Below are 24,478 nucleotides of genomic sequence, written 5' to 3'. Positions count from 1 at the left end.
GGACCAAAGCACGAGGCAACTTCACCCACACAATTGTAACCACTTCACCCACCAAATGTCAAGGCTATTCTGACCAAGAGTTAGTTTTGTTTAGAAATATATTACAATTTTAAGTCAACCTAAACTTACTTGAATGCCACATTAGCCATGAGAGTAAGAACCATTAAAGAGAAAGGAGCAATTTGTGTTTCTAACTTTTCTATTTTCATGTATAACCAACATGCTAGAGACAATCCCACTGAAATCAGCTCAATATAAAGTAATCAGTAACCACGGAAACAACAAAAGATGCGAGACATTACAGCTGTGTTTGTAGCAAAGTTGTGACTAACTGCAGATATTGTATGTTTGAGCAGCTCCCACTTATTCTCTACAAGCAGGAAGGGGTATTAAGACATATTGAAAGTTATTTATGCCAATAAGAATTTTGTTTAGTCATATATATATATATATAATGTTTTCTTTCAGTTAGTTTATCTGTAAAATTTCTCTCTGTATCTTCAAAATATCAAGGAAGTAGAGTAGATTTTTTCCTGCATGTCTTCCCTTTCATTCTTTTCATCAGCTATGAATGTGTATGTTCTATAGATCGTATACATCAGCATCTTCATCATCAAATGACCGTATTCCCAATTGTTTGGGGTCAGCCAGTAATTTTGGAAGCCAAGAGTTTTTACACCCAGACGGCAATCATACAGGACGAGCATATTCAGCAACAGGAATTCAAACTCTTGACACTCGGATTGTGAATTAAGCACCCTAACCACCAAGCCATCAACTAATAAACATAATTCTTTGCTACAATGCAAGTAACCACAATAAATGAATTGTTAGGTTACAAAAGTAATAATCTTGTTCAACAGTTAAGGTCAGGGTTAAACGGCATATCCAAATACGAATTTGGTGTATTACTCTGAAAAAAAAAATGTATGTGCGTTTTGTCTGTTTATTAGCAGACAATTGGTATTTTGTGCCTTCAATAAAAAAAAAGAGTGTGTTTCATTTTTAATACTACTATTCACATTCAAATTTTAATGATTAGGTACATGTAAAATATCAGCATAAGTTGCAAATATTGTTTGTAACTTTCCTTTGGAGCTTTTCATCAAAGATATTGTTAGAAATGAAAATTACAACTCTCTCTCTAATATTGAAATTTTAGTGTTAAATAGTCAATAGGAAATAATATTTTTAAATACTGAAAACAAGCCAAAATGCTGCTGAATACAGATAGAAAATTCTATACCAATTATGTCATGTGGGCAATAAAGTTAAGTCTGAAATTTACTTACGTGTAACATTGGGAATGTTACAGTTTGAATGATTGGAGGGTACTAGTAACTCTTGTGGTGTCTTAGTTTCATCCATCTTCTGAGGTTCATCTTCCATCACTTCAACCTGACCCTCTTTACAAACTTGTGAAGATGCATCATCCTCAATAGCAAGTTCAGTCTGCTTACTACAGGGCTCTTCCTCAGATGCTTGTGTTTCTTCTTCTTTTGCCTCAGATACAGTGACTTTTGGTATGTTTGGTTCTGTTCTGTGGGTTTAGAAACAAACAAAATTATATACTAACTAATACCACGTTCTGCACAGAAATACATTATATAAATTAAAACTAATTTACAGCTTTTCATATGTACTTAATACCAAAAAGCTTTTTTTTTCTGGATTCTTGAGCAATTATTTCAATAGTTATTTACTTAATATAATCATAAAAGTATTTCTCATAAATTGGGTTTTACTGACACACTTCATATGCTTAATTTTTTTCAACCTTACTCGCATCATCAGATAAGAAACAACAGTTGCCTTAGTCTAACATAAAAAAATACTTATAACAGTGCATTTGCAAAACCCAATATACATTTTATTTTGAAAATTTTAGACCTTAATTCAAATTCAAAACTTTCCAATATACAACTTTAAGCCTACATTATACTTTAGTACTAACAATAGTTAAAATAATACAAAAATGGTCCTGATAGAAATGTAAGCCTACAAATAAAGGTGTACTGTATTGTACATTTAATTTTGAAACATCAGACAGTGAAAAATTTACAATAGAATTTATATTCAAACTTAATGCATAACAAAACATTGTTTGGACGTTTTAACTTCACACTATTTGCCAAAATGAACTTTATCTCAATTTCATCATATATATATTTTGAAGCTAATGGATTGATGCTGGAGGATTAAGTATTAAACAATATTTAAGAGATAAAAAAAATATTTTTTGTTTGTTATGGATGTTTGCACAAAGCTACACAATGACCATATGTGCTATCTACCCATAATTTTGAATTGACAGAGACTAGAGGGACGGCAGCTGGTCAACAGCAGTTACCACCAATTCTTGGGTTACTCTAATCAAATAGTGGGATTTAACAATCACCTTTATAACGTACCTACAGCTCCAAAGTGTGGAGTGCAAGTTTTGCAGCAAACAAACATGAGTAACGAACTCTCAGGTTCATTGTCTGCTATGCTAAACACAAGGCCATACACGGCCTAAGAGAGGAACAGAAAAGAAAGAAAGAAATATATATATATATACACACACACACGTCTGAAATCAATACCTATTTCATATACAAGTACTATACTCTGTTAGGGCCCAAAATTCTGTTCAATTTATATCTGCAATAAAAATTCAATTTAACTCTTTCTCTTCAACCTTTTACAGTGTCATGCTCATTGAAAAACTGAACAACTTTGTTATTAACATACATCAATGAACTTGGCTTGAAAAAGTATATAAGTATTCAATTTTTTATTATCTAAGTCTGAACTTTTTAATTTTAAAAAGAAACATTTTCAAATTCTCAAATTCTATTTTTCTGTGTCATATGATGTGTCAGAGGTCTAATTTCTCCATTTCAGGGTTTTCTAAAATTAACTACATTGTTACAGTTTAAAACCAATTAGGAACACAACTACAAGCAAGAATATAAAATTTGCACATCCTATCTTACTGATTTGCTGAGATATTATTAAGTTTGTTAAACCCACCACAGAAGCCCCCCCCCCCCCATTCCACTGAATTTCGAGATTGTTTAGCTAATCAACTGATGGACATGGTTATAATCTTCTTCTACATAAAGTTCATTACAGGTATTTGAATTTGGTGCCCAGAGAACTACAACCTGTCATAGTTTCTTTGTACATGAACATTATCTTCAGGCTCTAACTGTCTAAGAGGACTTTTTAAAATGATTTATAACTTGTTTTAAAAGCCAAACAAATTATAGTGTTTTGGGACATTCTAGTAACTGATATATTTTTGTCTTCTAAAATGCATACATGAAAGCTACACAAATTTGCTTTTGAACATCAAAATTTGTAAGACTCAAATTGTAATATGTATTTTAACAAAAGTAACTAAAGTGTAAAGATGAGAAACTTCTAACAAACTTTACTAAAATAAAATGTCTAAAATATCACAAGCATGAGTCTAAACAAAGAGCATGCATGTTGGATATGCTGTTTATGGTAGGTCTACTGGAAACAGCTACAGGCTTCCACTGTGATATATTGCTCCTGTCAAGAGGATTACTGCTTAAGTTGGTACAAAGTACAGTAATAAAACCATAAAATGAAAATATAAGAGAGGTGAAAACATTAACTGTTAAGATAAGTAATTCTGAACTTTCTAATCAATATAACAGTGGAGGTAGAGGAAAAACTGTAATACTCATTTTATTTCATATTTTTCAACTTATAATTTCACTGCACATTGATTGTTTCTCTATAGCTTGAGTAAGGGGGGGGGGAAAGAGAAAATATAATTTTTTTTTATATTCATTTTAGAGGTTTTAGAAGTTATGCAAATTAAATATGAAAATTGTAAGATGCAAAGAAGTATTTTTATTCTTAGCATGAAAATCATCTTTCACTCAGACTGACTCAATATAGATTTTGGATATTCAGATAAAAATTTTAAGTAGAAATATCATATTAAAAAAGTGTTTTTTCATGCACAATAGATGTTTAATATTTACTAAAGGCTTGCCAAATTGCATGAAAATACACTTAATAAATTTAAAGTTATAGTACGTATATTTTTGAAAATACTTATAGAGTCAAACATATATATTAATTATTTGTCCTTTAACTAAAAATATATAACTTCTAACATTTTTCTTTCAGTTGAACTTTTGGAAAGTTTAACATAAAACAAAACAGAATTTTTTCATCAAAGTTCAAGATGTAAGCTATCTCAAAAAGAAAAAACTAGTGGATTGCACCATTATAAAAAGTTTAACCTTTTGGCTTAGCATTGTTTAGTTACTGAACTGGATTAACATGAAAAAGTTGACAATGGTAGAAAACTGATCAAGATATTTAACGTACTGTTCCTCACATGAATTTTGTGACAAATGCTTTGTTTGTTTAGTTAAGAACAAACCTACACAATGAGCTATCTGTGCTGTTCCCATCACAGGTATTGGTAATAAATGCAGAGTAAATGTTTGCCAATAGCAACATAATATAAAAAGATATTAAAAGTAACTGGTAAAAGGATTTGTGACTTAGCTCTTAGTTTCCATAGAATAATAATGTATTCTGAAGCACAAGTAAAATTAGAAATATTATTTATATCTAAAATAATTCACTTCTTTGAAAAGACATTTAACATATTTCTCATTTTTGTTTTGTCAATATTACAAATGATGCATTTGTGTGGTATTCTCTAGAATTACTAAAGACAGGACTGGTCCGAATAAAAAAAAAGCAACTGTTTAATAGCACTTTTTTAATCAGAAATTGATGATAAAAATAATTGAGACAATTTCTAATTTTGTTTAACTTCAACTTACACTTCATCCCTCTCAGCAGATCCCTCCTTAACTGATTCAACAAGCCCTTCTTCACCAAGGTCTTCATTATTACTTCTCTGTAAAATACTATGCTATTTGTATTAAGACATACACTGCAAATAAAAACCTACAAAAGAAATTATATTCTGTGGCACTTTAGGTAATACTGATTCAATCCATATTTTTGTATACAGTATTTTGACTCTAAATTAGGCTTGGATAAAATTGTAAAACCTTTCTACTACATTGTTTTCAAAAATATTAAATATATTTTTTTTTAGTTTGTAAGTTACTTAAAGAATATCAAAGTTCCTGGGCTTATAGTCATAGTAAACCAACTTTCTTCTAAAACAGTTGCATATGGCTCAAAGATTCCATTAGGCAAGAAAAAGATTTCAAATATTAACACTAAATATTATAATTTTTTTTTTCTACACCAAATTATTTTTCACCCCACTCATTGGTTCATTTATATTTTGTTTTTTGCTAAACTTAATATATCAAAGAACTCTGAATTACATTAGCATATTGTCATTTTTGTTTATGATTTTCCTGCTTTAAACTAATGACTTCAGGTTTTGTTTGTTATTTTGAATTTTGTGCAATGATACACAAGGCTATCTGTGCTAATTATCCCTAATTTAGCAGTGAAAGACTAGAGGGAAGGCAGCTAGTCATCATCACTTGAATAATGAAGGAATGGTTGTATCCCTTACATTTTTTTATAATTATATTTTTCAAAAATAAATTGTTTATGATAAAAACTTGGTTTACATAAAATTAAGAAATGTCTCAAACTGGTTAATTTAATTAACATGCAACTGTTTATTACATATATACCAATGTTACAGCATAATGATCTACCTAAACCTAATTTTATGCACATGGAACTCTCACTGAGAAAAATTATCCAACATTTTTACAGGAGATTATTCTATACGATTAATTGAGATGACTTATGTTAATTGTTTGTACATTTATACTGCACTGTTTTGAGAGTTTTGCAGCTGTCTTAAAAAAAAAAAAAGGAAAAAAGATAAGGGCCAGGTGGTTAGAGCACCCGACTCGCAATCTGAGGGTCACGGGTTCGAATCCCCGTCCCGCCAAACATGCTCGCCCTTTCAGTCGTAGGGGCGTTATAATGTGACGGTCAATCCCACAATCAAGAGTAGCTCAAGAGTTGGTGGTGGGTGGTGATGACTAGCTGCCTTCCCTCTAGTCTTATACTGCTAAATTAGGGATGGCTAGTGCAGATAGCCCATGTGTAGCTTTGTGCGAAATTAAAAAACAAACATAAAAAATTATCATTAAAATGTTCACATACTATGTATATTACTCTAAAAATCTTGAAAATTACTGATTACTTTCATACTATATTAAAACTATTACAATTTTACACCTCAGCTTTTCTCCACTGAAAGCCAATTCTGAAAAACAACTATTGCATAATCAAGTCATAACAGATACAGATTCATAGTAACAAGACCAAATGTTTGTACAAATCATTTACCTCCATGCAAAAGCTGTGCTACAGGTCATATCTTCCACTTTAGCTAAGATACATCTTAACACTGTATGTATGTGCACACACATTTATACATGTAAAGAGGTTGAGAATGTTATATTAAGATGATTTTGGAGCCAAGACTCAATATCATAATCCATGTCACCATATCCAGTTATACTGTATCTGATGGCATCTTTACAACAGCCCTGCAGTGTAGTTCCTATTGCAAAAGGCACTGTATTAATGCTGTCATATCTAAAGCAAACAGCTCTTCCCTGAAGCTTCCCACAAGCAATCAATAACACAAAAGATTGGTATTAAAATATATAAACTGATATAACATAACAATATAGTTATGGTGTTAGATATACATGACTGTTTTAATTTAAGTATAGCACGAGTATTAAATTTACTTATTTTCAGAAGCAACAGTTTATCATAGGTTTGTTTTTTGTACTCTGTATGAATTATATGTTCTGTAGTCCCATTGTTGTAATTTGGTGCTTATATTATTGCATCATGTTAGTAGAGCCTTCTAAGTTTTTCTTATTGTGGTATTGTTGTATCATATTATCTCGTAGTATGTGGAAAGTTCTAGGCCTCAGTTGGACTATTTATAAATATGCATCCAAAATGTAGTTCAGGAAAATGAGACAAAGGTAGTGAGAGATTTGAAAAATAGATCTAGACTGCATGATTGTGAATTTAGCCATAAAAGCATATAGTGGCAATTTCTAAGTGAATTATCACAGATTGTATTGTAATAACAAAGTAAAGGAGAAATAATTTCTCTTGTCAATTGTATACTAAGGTAATTGAACAAACCTGTGTGGACTTTTGATGAAAAAGAGAATTATTTAAAGCTCTGGATACAACTGTGATGATGAAAAGTTATAATCTTCCTATACATAAAAGGTATTTCCGCTGACATAAATCACTATTCTCATTCAATGCTGCCCTCTATATGTAAACATTTTTATGCATGCCAAAAGCCTTTTATTTCCTCTCCATTGGAACTGACTGATTCCAATGCATCTCTCATGCAAATCATCATGCATCAATCCTCCACCAATAAGAGTGCAACATATTCTCACTATGCATGTAACTCCCTCTATTCAATTCTACCAAACTATCACTTTGAGTTTTGGCAAAAGATGGAAGCACCAGTTTTCAGTGGGGAGGGAAGTTTGAGAGGGGAGGAGGTAAGTACCTATTGGAAATGCATTTTCAGTATAGGAAAATTATAACTTCTGATATGGTACATTTCATCCTCTCACATAAATAGCTAGAATCCCACATTCAACAGGTGGAGGGACTGGTTTCACACCTAGGCACATCCTTTTAATTTACCCACTTTTATAATTTCTGGAATAGAGTTGCATAAATATTATATGGTTTGGATCACTATCCAATTTTAGTTCTCTTGAACTTGGACATGCTCCTCTGTTTTCTACCCATATGTGTGACAACTTTCTACAATGGGCGAAGAGTATACCTGGTTCAGAAGTGGTGTGGTCCCGCACATCAGATCTTAGAATTTGACTGTCTCCTCTTAATGTGTGTCCTTCGTTCACTTTCAAAGGATTCTTCTTTCCTTAACTTGCGTGGATAGTGCACAATGGAGTGTGCACAGCAAGTCAACTATATCCAAAACCCATGCTACTGGGAAGTGACATCCAGGCAGGGGTAGGATGAGGATCATACTGTTGGTAAGTCAACTACAATACAAAACCCAGCCGCCAGGTACCGACATCCATGTGAGGGTAGGAAAGAGGATCATACCATCTTCACCTCAAGTTCACGAGGCCAGAGAGAATAAAGACCCATGAACTGGGCACATGTTAATATGATAAATTGATCTGGGAACCCGATATCCAGTATCGAAATGATGTCTATGTAATGTAAACCATCTCCCTCAAAAGTTAAATTGACAAGCACAGGAGCATCCTCAGAATAATAAGCATTGAAGGATAGAGGAAGGGGAAGAACAGTAATAATCTTTACCATGATCCACAACGTGGATGGAGTAACAAGAGTATAATTGAGGGACGAATATAGACATCTGTAACACATATGTGAGGACTTATGTTGATTGGTTCAACTCTAAATCCAAAACACAGCCACTGCGAACCAACATAAGATGAGAGATCCCAATCGAAGGAGTGAACTGCAATTTTGACAGGTCACACCCATTTATATTTGTTTCATATTGGAGGATATCACATCATCTACACCAGCAGAACACCACTACCCTACTCTCGACTGAATGGTTTTTATAATCATTTCTATATTTGATTTTTATTTCATTAACCTATTCAGGAGGATAATTCCATGGTCCACCACTCCAGCAGTTTGGAACTGGAAAGTGGTAAGGACTTCCAAACTCCACTGCATGAAAAAGGGGGAAAATGTGGTGGAGAGTCAGAAGGAACGACAGCACCCGAGACAGTGCAAAAGGTGATCACAAACCCTAACTTTAAAAGCAGACCATACTGATTTATTCAATACATGTCATGGCAGGGATGGACAGCAATCCCCTTCTGCTTTACCCGTGTAGTCCATGGGTAAGTATGATCCAGAATGGGCAAATTTTTTTTGTTAAAATTTCATCACAAGGATAAACCTACAAGCGATCTTGTGAAACACCCCATCTATGCAGTGTGCTTACAGTAAGGATTTGATCTTTTAAAGAATACCTGGTTGGGTACCACTCCCCACAGAGTGGGATCCAAACAATGAGCAATCAATCTCACAGAATTATGAAGAATGGCTACAGGTAGAAGACAATAACCCAAAGAGGAAGAAAACTGCAATCCAACACAAATAATGAGAGACAAATTTCCATTGGATCATGGTTTTCTTCCTCTTTGAGTAGTCGACACGCTTGATTAAAGGAGGACAAAGATGAAATACCAATGAAAAGGTGAGGTATTGAATGGATGACAAGACACCTGAAACAAAGTATGGGAGGAAGACGATAAAGAGGAATAAGCCAATCGAATTAAGAGCTGAACCCAATTGGAGAAGGTGGAAGGGGAAAGATCATGAACAGAGCATGGATGCCAAGGAAAAAAAAAAACAGGAATGGACCACAGAGAAGGAAGCCATGCAGGCAATATAACAGAGAAGAGCACATACAGGACATAGAAATATATCTGGATCAGGCCGAGGATAAAGGTGTGAAATGGAAGGGAACTTGGCTAAACAGAGGAGTTATTCTCATGAGCCACAAGAGTTAGGGAGGAAAAATGATCTGGAAAAAGGAGAAGATATGTAGAAGGATAAAGAGTATGTGAAACATCGATGACAAATAAACAGACCACCAACATCCACAGGCAAACAGGAGAAGGAAGAAAGGAAGATATAAAGGAAGGTGAAACAAGAAGTACTTGGAGAGTGGATCAAACGTAAGCGAAGTGAAGCAGTGCAGAACCACATTAATATCCCCAGCTGGAAGGGCAGCCTGCTGCAGAGGGTATGATGAATCCAGTAGGAACAAATCAACAGGTAAACACCTGCAAAATTGGGAAAAACGAAAGGTGTGGGACAGGGATGCCCAAAAATTTGAGAACGAGGGGGCAGAAGACCCCTAATCCAAAAGTCAAGTGAGGAAATCCTCATGATAAAGAACAGTGGGTTGATCAGGAGAAAACCCTGGATCCAGAAACCAACAACAGAAACACATTCCATTTGCATTTAGGAAGGGTGAATGAAACAAACCAGAAAAGAAGCTAACCATTGGGAGAGGCTGGATCTCCTCACCAATGACCAGAGGAAAGCCAAGCATGAAGATGGAGGACAGAAAGATCCAGATGAAACACCAGTGACTGAGGGGGGCAAATAAGGGGCAGAGTCAGAGAAAGAGGTAATGGAGGAGGAAGTTGGAGCTGGAGAAATTACAGCTGAGATGGCCAAGAAGGAGAAGGACTGAACACTGAGTGCTGATGATGATCAAACTTACCCTGGAGAAGAAAAAGAATTGGAGGATAGAAAAATGTGTTGGTCCAATCCTGCCTGAAAACATTGATAGTCAGAACAAGAAGATGAGGGACTGGAGACCAAAACCAAGGCAAATTGTAGTTAAGGGACATAGCAAAAGCTTCAATGTGAGGAGTACCCCACTGAAGTCAAAACCACTGGAAAACAAAAGGATGGAGAGACCACTCCATCAGAGAAAAGTTGTATGGATGGGAATCTGATCTATGACAAGAGTGAAAGCACCTGGAACATGACATGCAAGGATTTGAATATCGAGTTTGTGGGCCCAGAAAGAAGATCTAATGTATAAATACAGAGGGATCAAGAACAGGTGCTGCCCTTGTGATACAGATAAGCAATCACTGAAGAAAATTCAGAATGAATCATTAGCAGACAATTTCTGACCAGATGGAGAAAAGGAACCAAAACATGACGTACAGTGAGAAGCACCAAGATGTTGATATGATAAGACCTCACAGCCACAAACCAAAACCCCAAATTTTTCTGTTGATCAACCCATGCCTCCCATCTCCGAAGGGATGGGCCTATGAAATGTGTAAATCTGGATAAGGCAGAAGTGGGAACCCTGCCAATGTGCAAGTTGTCTAACCACCAATGCCAATTGGCGACAATGGTAGAAGGAAGGGTAATAAGAGTCGACAAAGGAAGTCCCTTGCAAGATTTCACTGGTCCTGAAGAGACTAAGAAAAAGCCCGCATAGCAGCCTGACCTAAGGGGATAAGAGCTACCATGGAAGAACACATCTCCAAAAGTGACAGAAACTCACAAGCTATAATAAGAACTGAAAACCCATCAAACAAAGTCAAAGAGAAGAAGGATGGGCTCGACTGAGATGGCTGTTGAAAAAGAAAACACTCAAATGGATAAGATATTAGATAGGTCACAGTGAGGACTTCTCAAACTTGATTTATCAGCACACTATAGCTGACTCCAAGAGCAGCTAATAAGGATATCAAGTAAACTTCTGTTTGGAAAGAGCTAATAGTAGCCACTCTAACCACCTAACAAACTTACAGGGCTGAAGTAAGTCTGAATGGCAGTGCGTGAAACAGATAGACCACCCCATGAAGAACAAACAGAATAGAGGTTTGCGAGTAACAAGATATCGGGATATGCAAATAAGCATTCGTGACCTTCCTCATGGTTATGTATAAACCTGGAGAAAAAGCCCAACTAAAGGTGAGAAATTACTTCAATGTAAAATGGGGATGATTGAAAATTAGATTGAGGCGGGAAAAACCTTGTACGGGCCGACAGTCTCTGGTTTGTCATGAGGACAACAAACAGCCTGAAATAAAAGCCTGGAAAAAAATTATGAACAGGTGCAATGGCGTGTTGAGACAAAAAATCTTGTATTGCTTCAGACAAACACTGGCTGGTGGCAGAATCCCAATTCATGGGGAAGGGAAAAGGATACCCGAGACAAAGGAGGTGAAGAAAGAAATAGTAGGACAAGTCACTCTGAAATAAACCCAAAGAACTAAAGGATACATTCAATCTCCCTCTAGACCAGAACTCACTGGTTAGTCTCTGGTACTATTGGTGATATGGCCATCAACACTGAATAAAACGATGAGATGAGAAACCTCTGGAAAGAGAAACAGAGAAGGGTAGATAAGGACCAGGACAGGAAAGGAATAGGGGCTTGTCCAACTGTGATAAACATACAACCACGTGATTCCAAAGTCTCAGATACATGATCAAAATCATATTGCCAAAGAAAAAAGGGCCATATGTAAATCCCTAAAACAAAGAGGTGGCAAAGTTTTTTTTGCATATAGAGGGCAGCACTGAACGAGAATGACTATTTATGTGATACAGAGGTAATGTACCATAACAGAATAGGAAGAATAATTTGTCTTGTCAATTGTGTTCTAAAGTAACTGACCAAGCCTGTGTGGAATTTGATGAAAACTGTGAAAACCAACAGTGTAATGAACATTTGTATATAAGTTTGATTTGTTTTAGCATATTATTTTAGAACAAGTGGATTGTGTACTGTTTGTTTATTGTTGAAATTGACTGCCAACATATCACAGACACCTACTGTAAAGAATCTGGCCCACACACATATGTAAAAACCTGATACATTGTAAATTGTCAGATTTCCTTTTACAGGAAAAAAGTCTACATTTCTGATACTGTACCGGATATAACTAAGTTATCAGGTTCTTTATAAAGCGTAAAAGGTGTTTTATATAATATTACATGTATTTTTAAGATAAGAGCAATTCACTCCATCAAGAATGCCCAGGTTTTGTCTGGTTCTAGCACACGTACTATGTAAACTGCAATTTAAGTTTCTCTCCTCTGGCCTTTTTACATAAACATTTATGATTCTGTTTAAAAACTCTTATTAATATACATTGTATATATTATAATGTATAAAAATGAGTTAAATTTGTCTAAATAAGTTAGGTGATACTAAATATACTTGAGCTGTTTACATTAAAAATTTATATATCCTTCACGTGTGTGTGTGTGTGTGTTGGGGTTAGGCCTACAGGAAAATTAAGTACATATACACTGTATGGTACATCAGTACCAGTATATACATTTATGTGCCAACTTACTGTCATTCACAATAGTTAATTTATATTAACCATTATAGTATGGCATACAATCTGTCACATAAGGGCAAGATTAACAGCAAGTAAAAAAATGTCTTTACACATTCTAATGATCCATTTAATTTTTTAACCATTTTCAATCCAATGATGAAATCTAGTTAACAAATTTAGTGAATGTTAAAAAGATAATTTTGAAAAATGCATTACTAATTTTAAACAAGTTTTTAAAAAGGTACAAAAATTACCATTTTTTGACACTTTGTGGATTTTTTTTCACATTCACTTCTCACGCATACTTAATACAAACAATCCTACTTTTGAATATGTTACTTTACTGTTTATGATTTCAGACTGGCCAGAACTCTGCAATTATGTTAGTTTAAAATATATACAACACACACACTCATGTATGCAGTTATCAACTTCAACACTTAACAGCAAGATAAACTACTAGAGTGTATGACACGTCACTTTATACTTAATAAAGTTAGCTCTTCCATGTATAGTGTAATATTTGTACTTGCTGATAAGCAAAATGAGAGGAAATGAGGGACTTTTCTCTATACTAGTATACACATACACACTCACATACATATGTTTTGAAATATTTAACTGCTTTGTATTTATGCTGAATTTTCAATACTTAATATCTGTGTGTGTGTGTGTGTGTATATATATTAATCAAGATAAAACACAACATACCCTGAGGGAATTCTAAGTTTACACAACATGAAAACATTTAATTTGATAAAAGATGAAATATGAAGTTGAATTATCATTATACAAGTACATCAAAATTGAGTGGTTATAGATCTGATGTGCACACATGTAATAAGAATTTGAAGATAACTAAATTACTCTTACTTGGTATAACTTATGTTACTAAATTACTCTTACTTGGTATAACATGAAAAAATTAAGAAAAATTGTAAACTTCTGTTCTGTTAATACTGTATTAAAAAATACAAAAATCTTTAAATTCAACAATACATAATACATTTGAGTTTCTAAGAGCATAACTTCTTACAATTTTTGTTTAACTGCTATAGTATGAGCTCAGGTTTTATGGAATTTTAAGACATTTCAGGATCAAAATACAATGACACTTTGTGAAGTGCAGAAACTGAAATACATGTTAAAATGTTTTAAATTATTAAACATTTTTTTATGTTATACAATGTAAAACGTTATATTAAACAAATTAAGAGGTATTAGCAAAGAAAAGCAACTCTCCAAACCTTGATGTACAACCGCTGGAAGTAACAACTTTTGTACCTGAATTTAATGAATATATCGTGCTATTCTAAATGTAACCAAACTAAAGTTACCAGGATAATTTATTTCATGTTTTTAAAGAGTAATAATACAAATAATTACTAGTCTATTTGTTCCAATGGATGAAGGGGAAATCATAAAAAAGAACTTTCCTTAATTTACCTCTTGTCCATCTTTCACAGTTGATAAAAGTGTCCATCCATTGACACTCTCTGAATCACTATTTTCAGTTGCCATTTCACCATCTATATCTTGGAAAATTTCCAATCAAATATCTATAATTATATAAAGTATATTACTTTATAAAATATCACATTTACTACAAAAGTATGACTAATTTTGAAATAAAATGAACATGAATAGCAAAAAAATGTTTTAATATGTTTGTTTTTTTTTCATTTAAAAGGCATCTGCCAGATGTTATCTCAACTCACCAAGTAGTCAAATCTCTTTGCCAAACTACAGCATCTTCAGTATAATTTGGAATACTCATTAATTTGATGTGTGCAAGCTTAACCAATTTTTTTGGTTATTCCATTATCAATGTAATCAGGAAAATGAGAAATAGCAAAGGGCCCATTGAGATACATCACTAGTAACATTAATCTACTGTGATTTTACTCCATTAATAACAACTTTCTTTCTTCTACCACCCAAAAAACTCGCAATCCATTTAACTAGCTTCACTTCTACCCCAGCAGATACTGTCTTCCTTAAGATTTACTAGTGAGTGATAAGTTAAAATTGATTACATTTTTGGTGATGCTTTCAGTAAGAAGTTAATTTGACTGCTACGATGGAAGAGGATTATAAAGAGTTGGTCAAATAGGACATTAAGTAATCTAAAAGAGTATATGAAAAACAGTTGGTTTCAAATGTACAAATTAACATCAATAAACTGCATAAATTTGTTGACAATATTAAAGTGTTGGGTGTTTCTGGTTTTCAGATGGATGTTGCTGCTTTACATAAGTATTTAGATTATTTGGTGAGTTGGGCAAACAAATGGCAGATGGCTTTCAATTATATTAAATGCAAGGTAATGCATGTGGGTTATCATAATCTAAATTATAAGTATAATTTTGACTGGAATACCTTAACATTGTTATGGAAGAAAAGGATTTTGGTGTTTTGGTTGATCAGTCTCTTAAGCCCTCCAAGCAGTTTGGTGTTGCTAGTGGTTGGGCAAGTAAGATTTTTAAGTTATATTTACAGAAATACTGAATATAAGTCTAAATAGGTTAGAATTCATTGTACAGGTCACTGATTAGGCCACATTTGGAATATTGTTATCATTCTTTGGCTCCTTATCTTAAAAAGGATATTGGATTGTTGGAAAGGATTCAATGTAACCTAAAATGGTGTGAAAAAACTGTCATATAAGGACAGGTTCAGATCTCTGAAATTGTCTTTGCTAAAAAAATGAAGAATTATAGGGATATGATTGGGATGTTCAAGATTATTATGGGAATTGACAGTGTTGATGCATCATATCTTTCCTTACCTAATGGTATGACAAAGATATCAGTTATGACAGGGTAAGAGACATCTTCAACTATGATAGTTTTACTTTTCTACCAGGATGGTTGTCCTTTGAAATGGGTTGCCTTCAATTGTGGTGGATACATTAAATTTTAGGGAATGTTTAATAAAGATTTAAATGATAAGGGCTGTTGAATTCATTGACGGGACAGCTGCAATGGGTCAACAAGACTCTTGTTGTATTCAAATGTTAAGATGAGTATAATCTGTCATCATGGCCACAAGAGATGTACTGTAGTGCAAAGATATACTCATGAACTCATTCTAAGTTGATTTTACTCTAAAATTTCACTTCTATAATGTTAATTAGGGTGGTCCTTATTTTTGAAGCTTTGATTTACAACACTCTTACCCCCTCAATTTATTCCAATACATAAATAAGTAATTTGCACCAAATGTTATCTATACTGAATAACATTTAGGAGTTGCTCAAAGTAGTTGATATTGTAGCTTGTATTATATCTGCATATTCTGGAATATTTCAAAGCATTTCAAATTATTCAAAATGTTCAAGAACATTCCACATACAAATAAGCCATACTGTCATTTTTTACTTCTGTGTAATCTGTATGACATGACAGCAGTTTCTAGAATTTCTATGAGGGTATATAAGCATTTAAGCAGATTCTTATGTATCATTTCAGCTGATACTGTATTGGCTTATCATTGCAAATGGATACTGCAATAATAAGTAAGACTACTTTGGTACTTGGTTTAAAAGAAACTGAACTAACAAGAAGCCAATTACCTTCAAACAGGAAAGTGCTGTGTGTGTTTTTCTACCATCACAAAAAAGTAAAGAAGAGAGTTCGTGAAAGCTCAAATCTTGTGATAACAGACACAGCAGCTTTTTAGAATAAGGCTCAAATTAATCCAGAACATCATACCATTATCAAACTGAAGAAGCTTTTTAAAAGTTGGCAAAGAAACATTTGAAATAGAAAACTGAAACACAGTGAGCTAATGAAGGAAAGTTTGTCAATAACCTGGATGATCATTTGGACATCACTCATATAAATACCCTGATCCTCATCAAGATCTCAGAAGACAAGGACTTTCTTCTTGCTCAGAGGAAAAGAGAACATCATGGGTGCATAGGCCAGGTAGATAAGGTCCTTTCTTGAAAAGAATCAAGGTCTGAGAAAAAAAAAGTGTAGTAAGTATGGCCAGGAAATGGCATACAGAGTAGTAACAGCAGACCTTGAATGAAACTGTCAGTTATTGGGGATCATCCCAGAGCAGTGATAATGATATTAGTGGATAATGTACCAATAACAGTGATGAGGATAGAGGAGCAATTGAAGAATTATCACCTTCTGAATCTAAAAAGAGGACAAGATGAAATATTATCACTCCAGATTTAGCAGCAGCTATGGACAGGGCCAAATTGAGTGACGGAAAGGCAACATTTGGCCTTACTGCTACAGCTCATAGCCTTGGTCATGATGTGCAGAAGCAATGGTAAAGGAACTAAATCAGAAGGAAGACATGGATGAACCTCCAATGTGCATCCAGTTGAATATCAGGAATTGTGAAGACATGTCAACTGAAGATTTGATCACAAATTCAGGTGATAAGAAATTGCATCTGGATTACGACCCCGAGTCAAAGGAGGAAATACGAGCAATTCAACATTTGAATATGGTAAATGACAATGCTGAATAGGTTGTGGCCCTTATTGAGGAGTATAATTCCATCATAACAAAGAAAGAAAGAAGAACAAAAACAATTCTTCTTTCAAGTTGTGCAGGATCATAAAAATGCTTTCTTAACAGTGAAAAAGAAACAATAACAATTATGAGATTACAGGGTTGTAGATGCAATAAAATAATAATATACTTTAATTAAATCATTTATAATACATAACAAATACGTTTTTACATCACACAGTACATACTGAATCAAGCCACTGGAGTCTAAAACTTCAACCTCATTAAGCAATCTCTAAATATGGTTCAAAATGGATGAAGTTTGACATTTAATATTTATTTTGTACAGTGGAACAAAATTAGAGAGAGAGAGCTTTACAATTTTTAATTTGAAATTTTACCTGCAAATAAGGACTTCCCTAATATTCATACTAACATACATTTTCAACTTAATTCAAGAATGATGTCACATAAAACAACATATATTCATATATAATTTATGTGGACAAGTGGTGACTTGATGAGACAAATGGCTTTTTATCACCTTATTTTCTCTTATGTTCTGAAATATAATTACCAAAAACAACAATCCCCTTTATTCTTACATTGAATGACGTTACAACATTTGTTTTAGATATTCTAAATCACTTTACACTCAGCAGTGGATGGATGATAGCTTCTAAAAACTAAAAATCAGTAGTTGTATACCACAAGATTAAACAAGCTCACCAAAGGCCATCCAGTCTGAGAAGTCACCACTCCAATCAACAAAACAAAGACGTATCAAATTTATGCTAATCACATCCCCTAATAATCTTATACCTAACTAACAGGTTGATATTTTAGTGTAACAACTCACACACAAACTACACGTTAACTATTAAAGCAAATTATGTCACATGTTTGTAACTCTAAAAAAAAGTAATTATTTCATAGAATAAATTTGGATTTATAAAACTTACACTGATATGTATTAACTGTAATCAAGGGTGTGAAATTTTTGAAAAAAAAATGTTAAAAAATTGTTGTCCATGGGACAAACTGCAAGAAAAAAATCTCTTTGCTCACTTTCTGTCCCACAATACACATACAAGAAAGTAAAATATAACTTTTATGACTTTGCTTTTATCTAATGGTGAAAAGCAACCAGCAAATTCTAGGGTTCAGACACCAAGAAAATGTGATAAAATGCACCAATAACCCAATTGTTTACATGATTTCTATATTTATCATATCTACATTATATGTGGTATTTTGCAGACATGGCACAACATGATTTTTAAGTTAGTAAAGTGACAATACATAAATATATTTTAAGAAGTGTCTTATTCAGAAGATATGAAACACTGAAACTAAAGATTTTTTGTGCTGCATTCATTGTCTGTTACCAGCTGTGAGATTTTATTAGTAGATAAACATGATGAATGTGAGTATTAATAATCTTCAGGGCCAAAATATTTTTAAGCCCTTTGCATTTTCTTACTAGCTCTAAAGACTATTTAACAAATTTTTTTATTAAATTGAGATGCAGAAACTCTTAAATTTGATCCCAAGCCATATTTTGTGGACCTCTGGTAATAAATATATATAGAAATGACTCAGGTGCAAAAATGCTGCACATCCAATTTTAACATTTTGAGAAAACCATTACTTTCTGTAGCTTTCACAAAAATGTTACGAAAGATGTGAGTTGCTTATTAAGTAACTTCATTACAAACCATTATAAGCAAGCCTAAAAAAATCTATTATTTATGTAGCTGTAGAAAATTATTTTATTTTTGGACAAATATATCTATGCTCCTTTTTAGTCACGTTGCATATCCATCATCACATCACTAGCAGCTCAATTTTCTTGGGAATGGTATATACTGAATTTTGCATCTAAGATCTTCATACGTTATGTTCTTTCATGTATTTTGTGCTTTTTAATACTTAGTCATTATGATTTTACAGTGCAATATGTAGAATACTCCATGCAGAACTGATAATAAAATTATGGCTTATATGAATGCTGCCACAAACTTAAATGGTGTTTAATATATGTGCATGCATAAAACAGTTTAAATTTTTTGTGACTTTTATTATGTCATACATTCTTTCTGGGGCTCAAAGTCAAAACTTTACTGGCCTATTACTGTAGATAAAAGAATGTAATAATATTATTGTATTATTTTAGATACATTTGTTACTGTGTGTGATAGACTGAAAGTTTGTGAATTAAATGGATATGTTAATTTGTGTGTAAAGTTGTGGTTTGAGGTTTAGTGATATGCTTTTCTACATATTCATGTGTATGTACTACACTTCCACAGTTGAGAATTTTCAGGAACTTGTGTGGCTTCATAGAAATTACCTGGAGTGTTTTTCTAACAACAGAAACAATTAAGTGAAAAAAAAAAGCAAATGGTAAAAACTTGTTGTCTTGGACATCTGGTGATATGAATTCCACACCTTTACCCTAATATTAAAGTTTCTGTTTCAAACTGTATCATTTTATAACTCAGAGCTCCTGCAGACAGTTTATTCAAAATCCTATCCATCTGAATCATCCCCTTCAACAGGTGTTGCCACATATTTGATGCTTAAAAGTCAGAAATAAATAATTTAACCAAGTGAGGTCTTGCCCCAAGAAAACTTGATTCAATTTTGTGTATTTTAGACAAACAAAATACAGTTTTCTGTACAATCTAATGTTTACAATGCTCTGGAGGTAAACTAATCCCACTGTTTTTTCTGTGTAATGTAAAAGTATTTAAAGCCTATGGAAACTTTCAACATCAACTGTCTCAGCCATATCTTGCCAGCCAAGAGCATACTTGCCAAAACATGTTTATTGGCTGGCAATCAAATATCAGGAATCAAAAGTTTTTGTAGCATTATGTCAATACAGACTTCCTTTATGCTAATTTGATACTCATTGGACATTCAGATAGATTACCAATCTTTTCTGTGATGTTTAATTATATTGCAAGTGTTACTGTAAACCAATATTCTTTATATAATAATGAAACTCAAACTAAGCATGTTTCACAATAGGCCTGAAATGTTTATATAATTTATAATTCAAGAACACCTTTACACTAAGAATAAAATTTCTTAAAAAGGCTTTCAGAACTCTGGTTGTTTAACTTACTACAACCACATATTCAGTAGGGGCCCTACAGTCTTTCAAATAACAACATTGAAATGTTTTTCCCTCCAAATTTTCAGTGTGCTTCTCAACTAGAGAGGTATATGACCAAATCCTTCTCAACTACCATATTGTAAATCAATGTTTCCCAACCACAGGTTCATGGACGAACACCTGTTCATCACAACTACCTTGCTTGTCCATGGGATTTCACAAAAACTGACAGAATATTAATGTGTAAATTGTAATAATTTATTGCTGTACTTGTATTTTTGCAGTCAGAGATGGTTTAGGGAGGTAACGAGCCAGTATCTGGTACTAAAAGTGTGGAGAAACACAGTTATAAACTAGGTACATTTCAAAATAACATACAAACAAGGGACTATTTAGTCTTTCAAAGCTGTCCATGCAACCCTCCCCCCTCAAAAATTTAAAATTAAACTATATTTTATTTTTTTATGAAATCACTGACTCCCTCAATTTAGTCTGGTAAGGTGCTAGCTTCAATTACTGCTGATGGCAATTCATTCTATATACTTATCTTCAAAATCATGCACAAATAAATCAGAGGCATTTATCCTAAACTAATTTTTTTAAATTTCAATATTACCTTTTTCCATTTTTTCTAAACAGAAAATAAATTAAAGAGATCTTAACTTATTCCCATAACTGATCACTCTTTCATATCCAAAATCATTCTAGTAGCCCTCCTCTGAAACCTTTCAAATAAGTCTATATCCTTAGTTCTATTCCAAGGTGACAGTTTATGATATTTCAATAATTAAACAATGACATATCTACCTGATGGCCAAATAAAACTTTTGAAATTTATTGTCTGATATTTTCACCGACTATGCATGAGAATGTTCAAAACATCCTCTCATAGTGTTGGGCAAATACCATATAATAAATAATTACACATGATTTTTGAACAAAGTGGATTTTATAATAACCTTACAATAAGAATTAATTAAGTTCTAAGTAGCTTTGTAATATTTCAATGTACTAATTAATGGTTCACAATGTTTATTTAAGTGTGTAATATTAAAATACTTTAAATACTCATCTTGCTTTACCAATCAAGAGTTAAAAAAATTGGAGAATTATATTCAACCACCAACAGAACAACTTCACTACTAATAATATTTGTAGGATACTGTACATGTTAATTATTAAACTACTACTAGATCCAGGCAACTACTTCTACTAATACTAACTTCCAACTTGACACTAAACTTTTTAAAGCTTTAACTTACACTTTTACAGTCCCAATATTAATAATCACAAACATCACACTGTTTTCCTATTACATTTTACTGTCACTACGCCCAGTATTGTATTACATTACAATTATGTTGTGTATTGCTGTAATACTAACAGCGTAACTTTTCAAGTTTTACTTTTAGGATAAAACTCAAAAGTTAAACCAACTTAATACAAAAATTACTTCATGACGGATACACTATTATTTCACATGATCGTGTAATTTGTAACATACAAGCGATAATCAGGTTAAATTAAGCTAATAGAATTTTCGAAAAAGTATAATTTCTTATTTAATATATTATAATTCAATACCAAGCTATAAACATGGAGTATCATACAGTCTATTATATGAAAACGCCACCTGCAAAACTGAAATTGCGTTCAACTCCACTTTTAAAGTTATTACATTGTAATAGGAACATTATAACATAATCTGCACGAATTCTTTGTTGGAAATTAACAGTAACCATAAAAACCCACATCACATTCATTAATAAAGAATTATATTTTAACCTAGCTGGACTACCCGTCCTCTGGACGGGAGTTATGTAAATTTATGATTAATGAAAGGTTATCTTCGGACATGAAAAGTTGCAAAAACGCCCATAAAACCGCAAAACACAAAATGTAAAAATGAAAATTTTTATATATCTCCCCATTAACTTAATGAACCTCCGTAACAAATTAGGTGAAGATCCATCTGCAGGGAGCGAAGTAGTGATAAAAACGCAAAAACACCCATAAAAAATAGCAAAACTGACAATTTGTATGTACCCCCCGCATGTACCTAATGAACCTCCATACCAATTTTAGTGAAGATCCATCTACACCCTTCGAAGAAGTTATATGAACATACAAAAGACAGTACTATTATATATATATATACATGTGTTACCAAGACATCGCCCATAAATAATAAATTAATAAAACAAAATAAAAACATCAACTTTGTAGCCTTTGTAAAATTATCGAACACGCGAATCTCAGTATCATAAATTATATTGTTACGTCTCCGTGCGTTAATTAATTTTCCGTAACTTTGTTCCGACGAAATTTTAACGACACAAGTCTTTACTTAATAAAACTGGTTTATTCTTTCCGAATATAACTTTACCGATACACTCAACTTCAACAATCGCGCTAAAACAACGCTATATCAACGAACGTCAATAATACTTCTGACTGCAGATCAATTACACACTGTCTATACACACATTACCTTACCCTCTCGCGTCACGTTTTCCCTCTTATATATACCAGCCTACCCTACTAGTAAATACTAGAGCATTCGCCAAAGTACATGATAATTCTAGAAACGTTGCGTCACTGTAGTCATGTGACTCGCTGACGCAACAATATTATAAGAGTTTATCAGTTTTATTTCGTAGCAACGAAAACCCTACATTTTGCAATTTGGAAGTGTACTTCAGATTATAAAATTCATGTGCAAATATGTATCTATACCATTAGATGAGATTGTTTATTACCTGTATTTTATCTCTTACTTGATTGTTATAAGGTGATGGTGAATCCCCCTATTCGTTGGTAAAAGAGTAGCCCAAGAGTTGACGAGGGGTAGTGATGACTAGCTGCCTTTCCTCTTGTCTTTCACTGCTAACTTAGAGACGGCTAGCGCAGATAGCTTTCGTGTAGCTTTGCGTGAAATTCGAAACAAACAGATTTGATTATCTTTTAAGTAAATAAATATTACATATATTCTAAAAACCTTTCGTTAGATTACGAAATAGCCAATAGCTATGGTACCGTAGCTCATTTTCATTACCAATACTTTTCTCGATTTTTAATGCTATTTATCACGTTTCATGCTTCTAGCCAAAAGAAGTATTTGTGGTAGACATTCAGTGGCGGGGGTAAAGGGGGGACATTTTCCCACCCAAATTTTTTCTTCCCTCAATTTGACCCCAGAAATTTAATCTTACTTACATAGAGCAAATGTAATGTGTATGACAAGAAAACACGTTCGCACGCCCACAACCATTTTACGGGATGTTTTTTTTCTTGTATGCTAGAAGTCAACCAGATATATCCTACAATAATAGGTATTCCTTTTAACCCTACTTTCTATATTAATGATACTATTGCACTAAATAATTATTTACTTAATTAAATAATGCTCGAAAGAACACATAATAATAACATGTAGAAAGCAGAATTTGTCCCATAACTACCACCATTTTTCTGGCTTTCTGACTATCCCACAAACGTCGTTAGAAATTAATCAAATCTGGTTGATATGTGTGTTGTGGGAACAAAAGTAAAACTAAAACTGAAACTACATATTGTCTATTGAGAAAAAAGAAAGTATAATAACACGCCATTTCAAAGGCAGAATCTTTGATTTTCTATTGGTTATACATAACATAGGATTAAAAGTCAGAGAAAACTATCAGCAAGTTATGAAAAGTGGGTGTGGCAAGAGGGGTATGATTTTCCATTTGATAGCTCTGTAACTAATGAAGATTGTATGCTACAAATATTATGCTTTGCCTGAGCGATGACAATATCATACTGTCCCCCGCAAAAGGATTAAAAAGAGTCCTAGGCCTCTCTTTCTCAGAAACGTTGATAAATAAGGTCTTCAGACCGGTTTTGCTGTAAACAGTTGTGACAGCATGGGCTTGTTATGTACCAAATTATCTTCCGCGCTTTTACTTTTTGTCTCATTACTTGTTGCGATGTTTTTCTTCAATTTTCTA

General features: G+C 33.2%; 1 protein-coding gene across 5 annotated transcripts in view; it reads right to left on the bottom strand.

Annotated features, from left to right (window-relative positions):
- Window positions 1–23,281, bottom strand: part of LOC106477203 (probable E3 ubiquitin-protein ligase bre1) — a 38,984-nt gene extending 15,703 nt beyond the window's left edge. For 2 of the 5 annotated variants that reach the window (XM_013937806.2, XM_022381433.1), the window contains exons 1-4: window positions 22,074–22,132; window positions 14,337–14,425; window positions 4,824–4,900; window positions 1,293–1,540 (exon numbers count right to left, since the gene is read on the bottom strand). In XM_013937806.2, the coding sequence (XP_013793260.1) occupies window positions 1,293–1,540; window positions 4,824–4,900; window positions 14,337–14,411 (400 nt within the window). In that variant the 5' untranslated portion in view covers window positions 14,412–14,425; window positions 22,074–22,132. Of the gene's footprint in view, window positions 1–1,292; window positions 1,541–4,823; window positions 4,901–14,336; window positions 14,426–21,751; window positions 21,957–22,073; window positions 22,133–23,266 lie in introns of those variants that run through there. The other 3 variants (XM_022381431.1, XM_013937819.2, XM_022381432.1) reach the window with 3 other exon arrangements.
- Between the last annotated feature and the right edge of the window lie 1,197 nt (window positions 23,282–24,478).

The sequence above is a fragment of the Limulus polyphemus genome, unplaced genomic scaffold (genome assembly GCF_000517525.1).
Source record: "Limulus polyphemus unplaced genomic scaffold, Limulus_polyphemus-2.1.2 Scaffold163, whole genome shotgun sequence".
In the NCBI taxonomy this organism is placed as follows: domain Eukaryota; kingdom Metazoa; phylum Arthropoda; class Merostomata; order Xiphosura; family Limulidae; genus Limulus; species Limulus polyphemus.
This window is presented reverse-complemented; position numbering and strand designations above follow the sequence as displayed.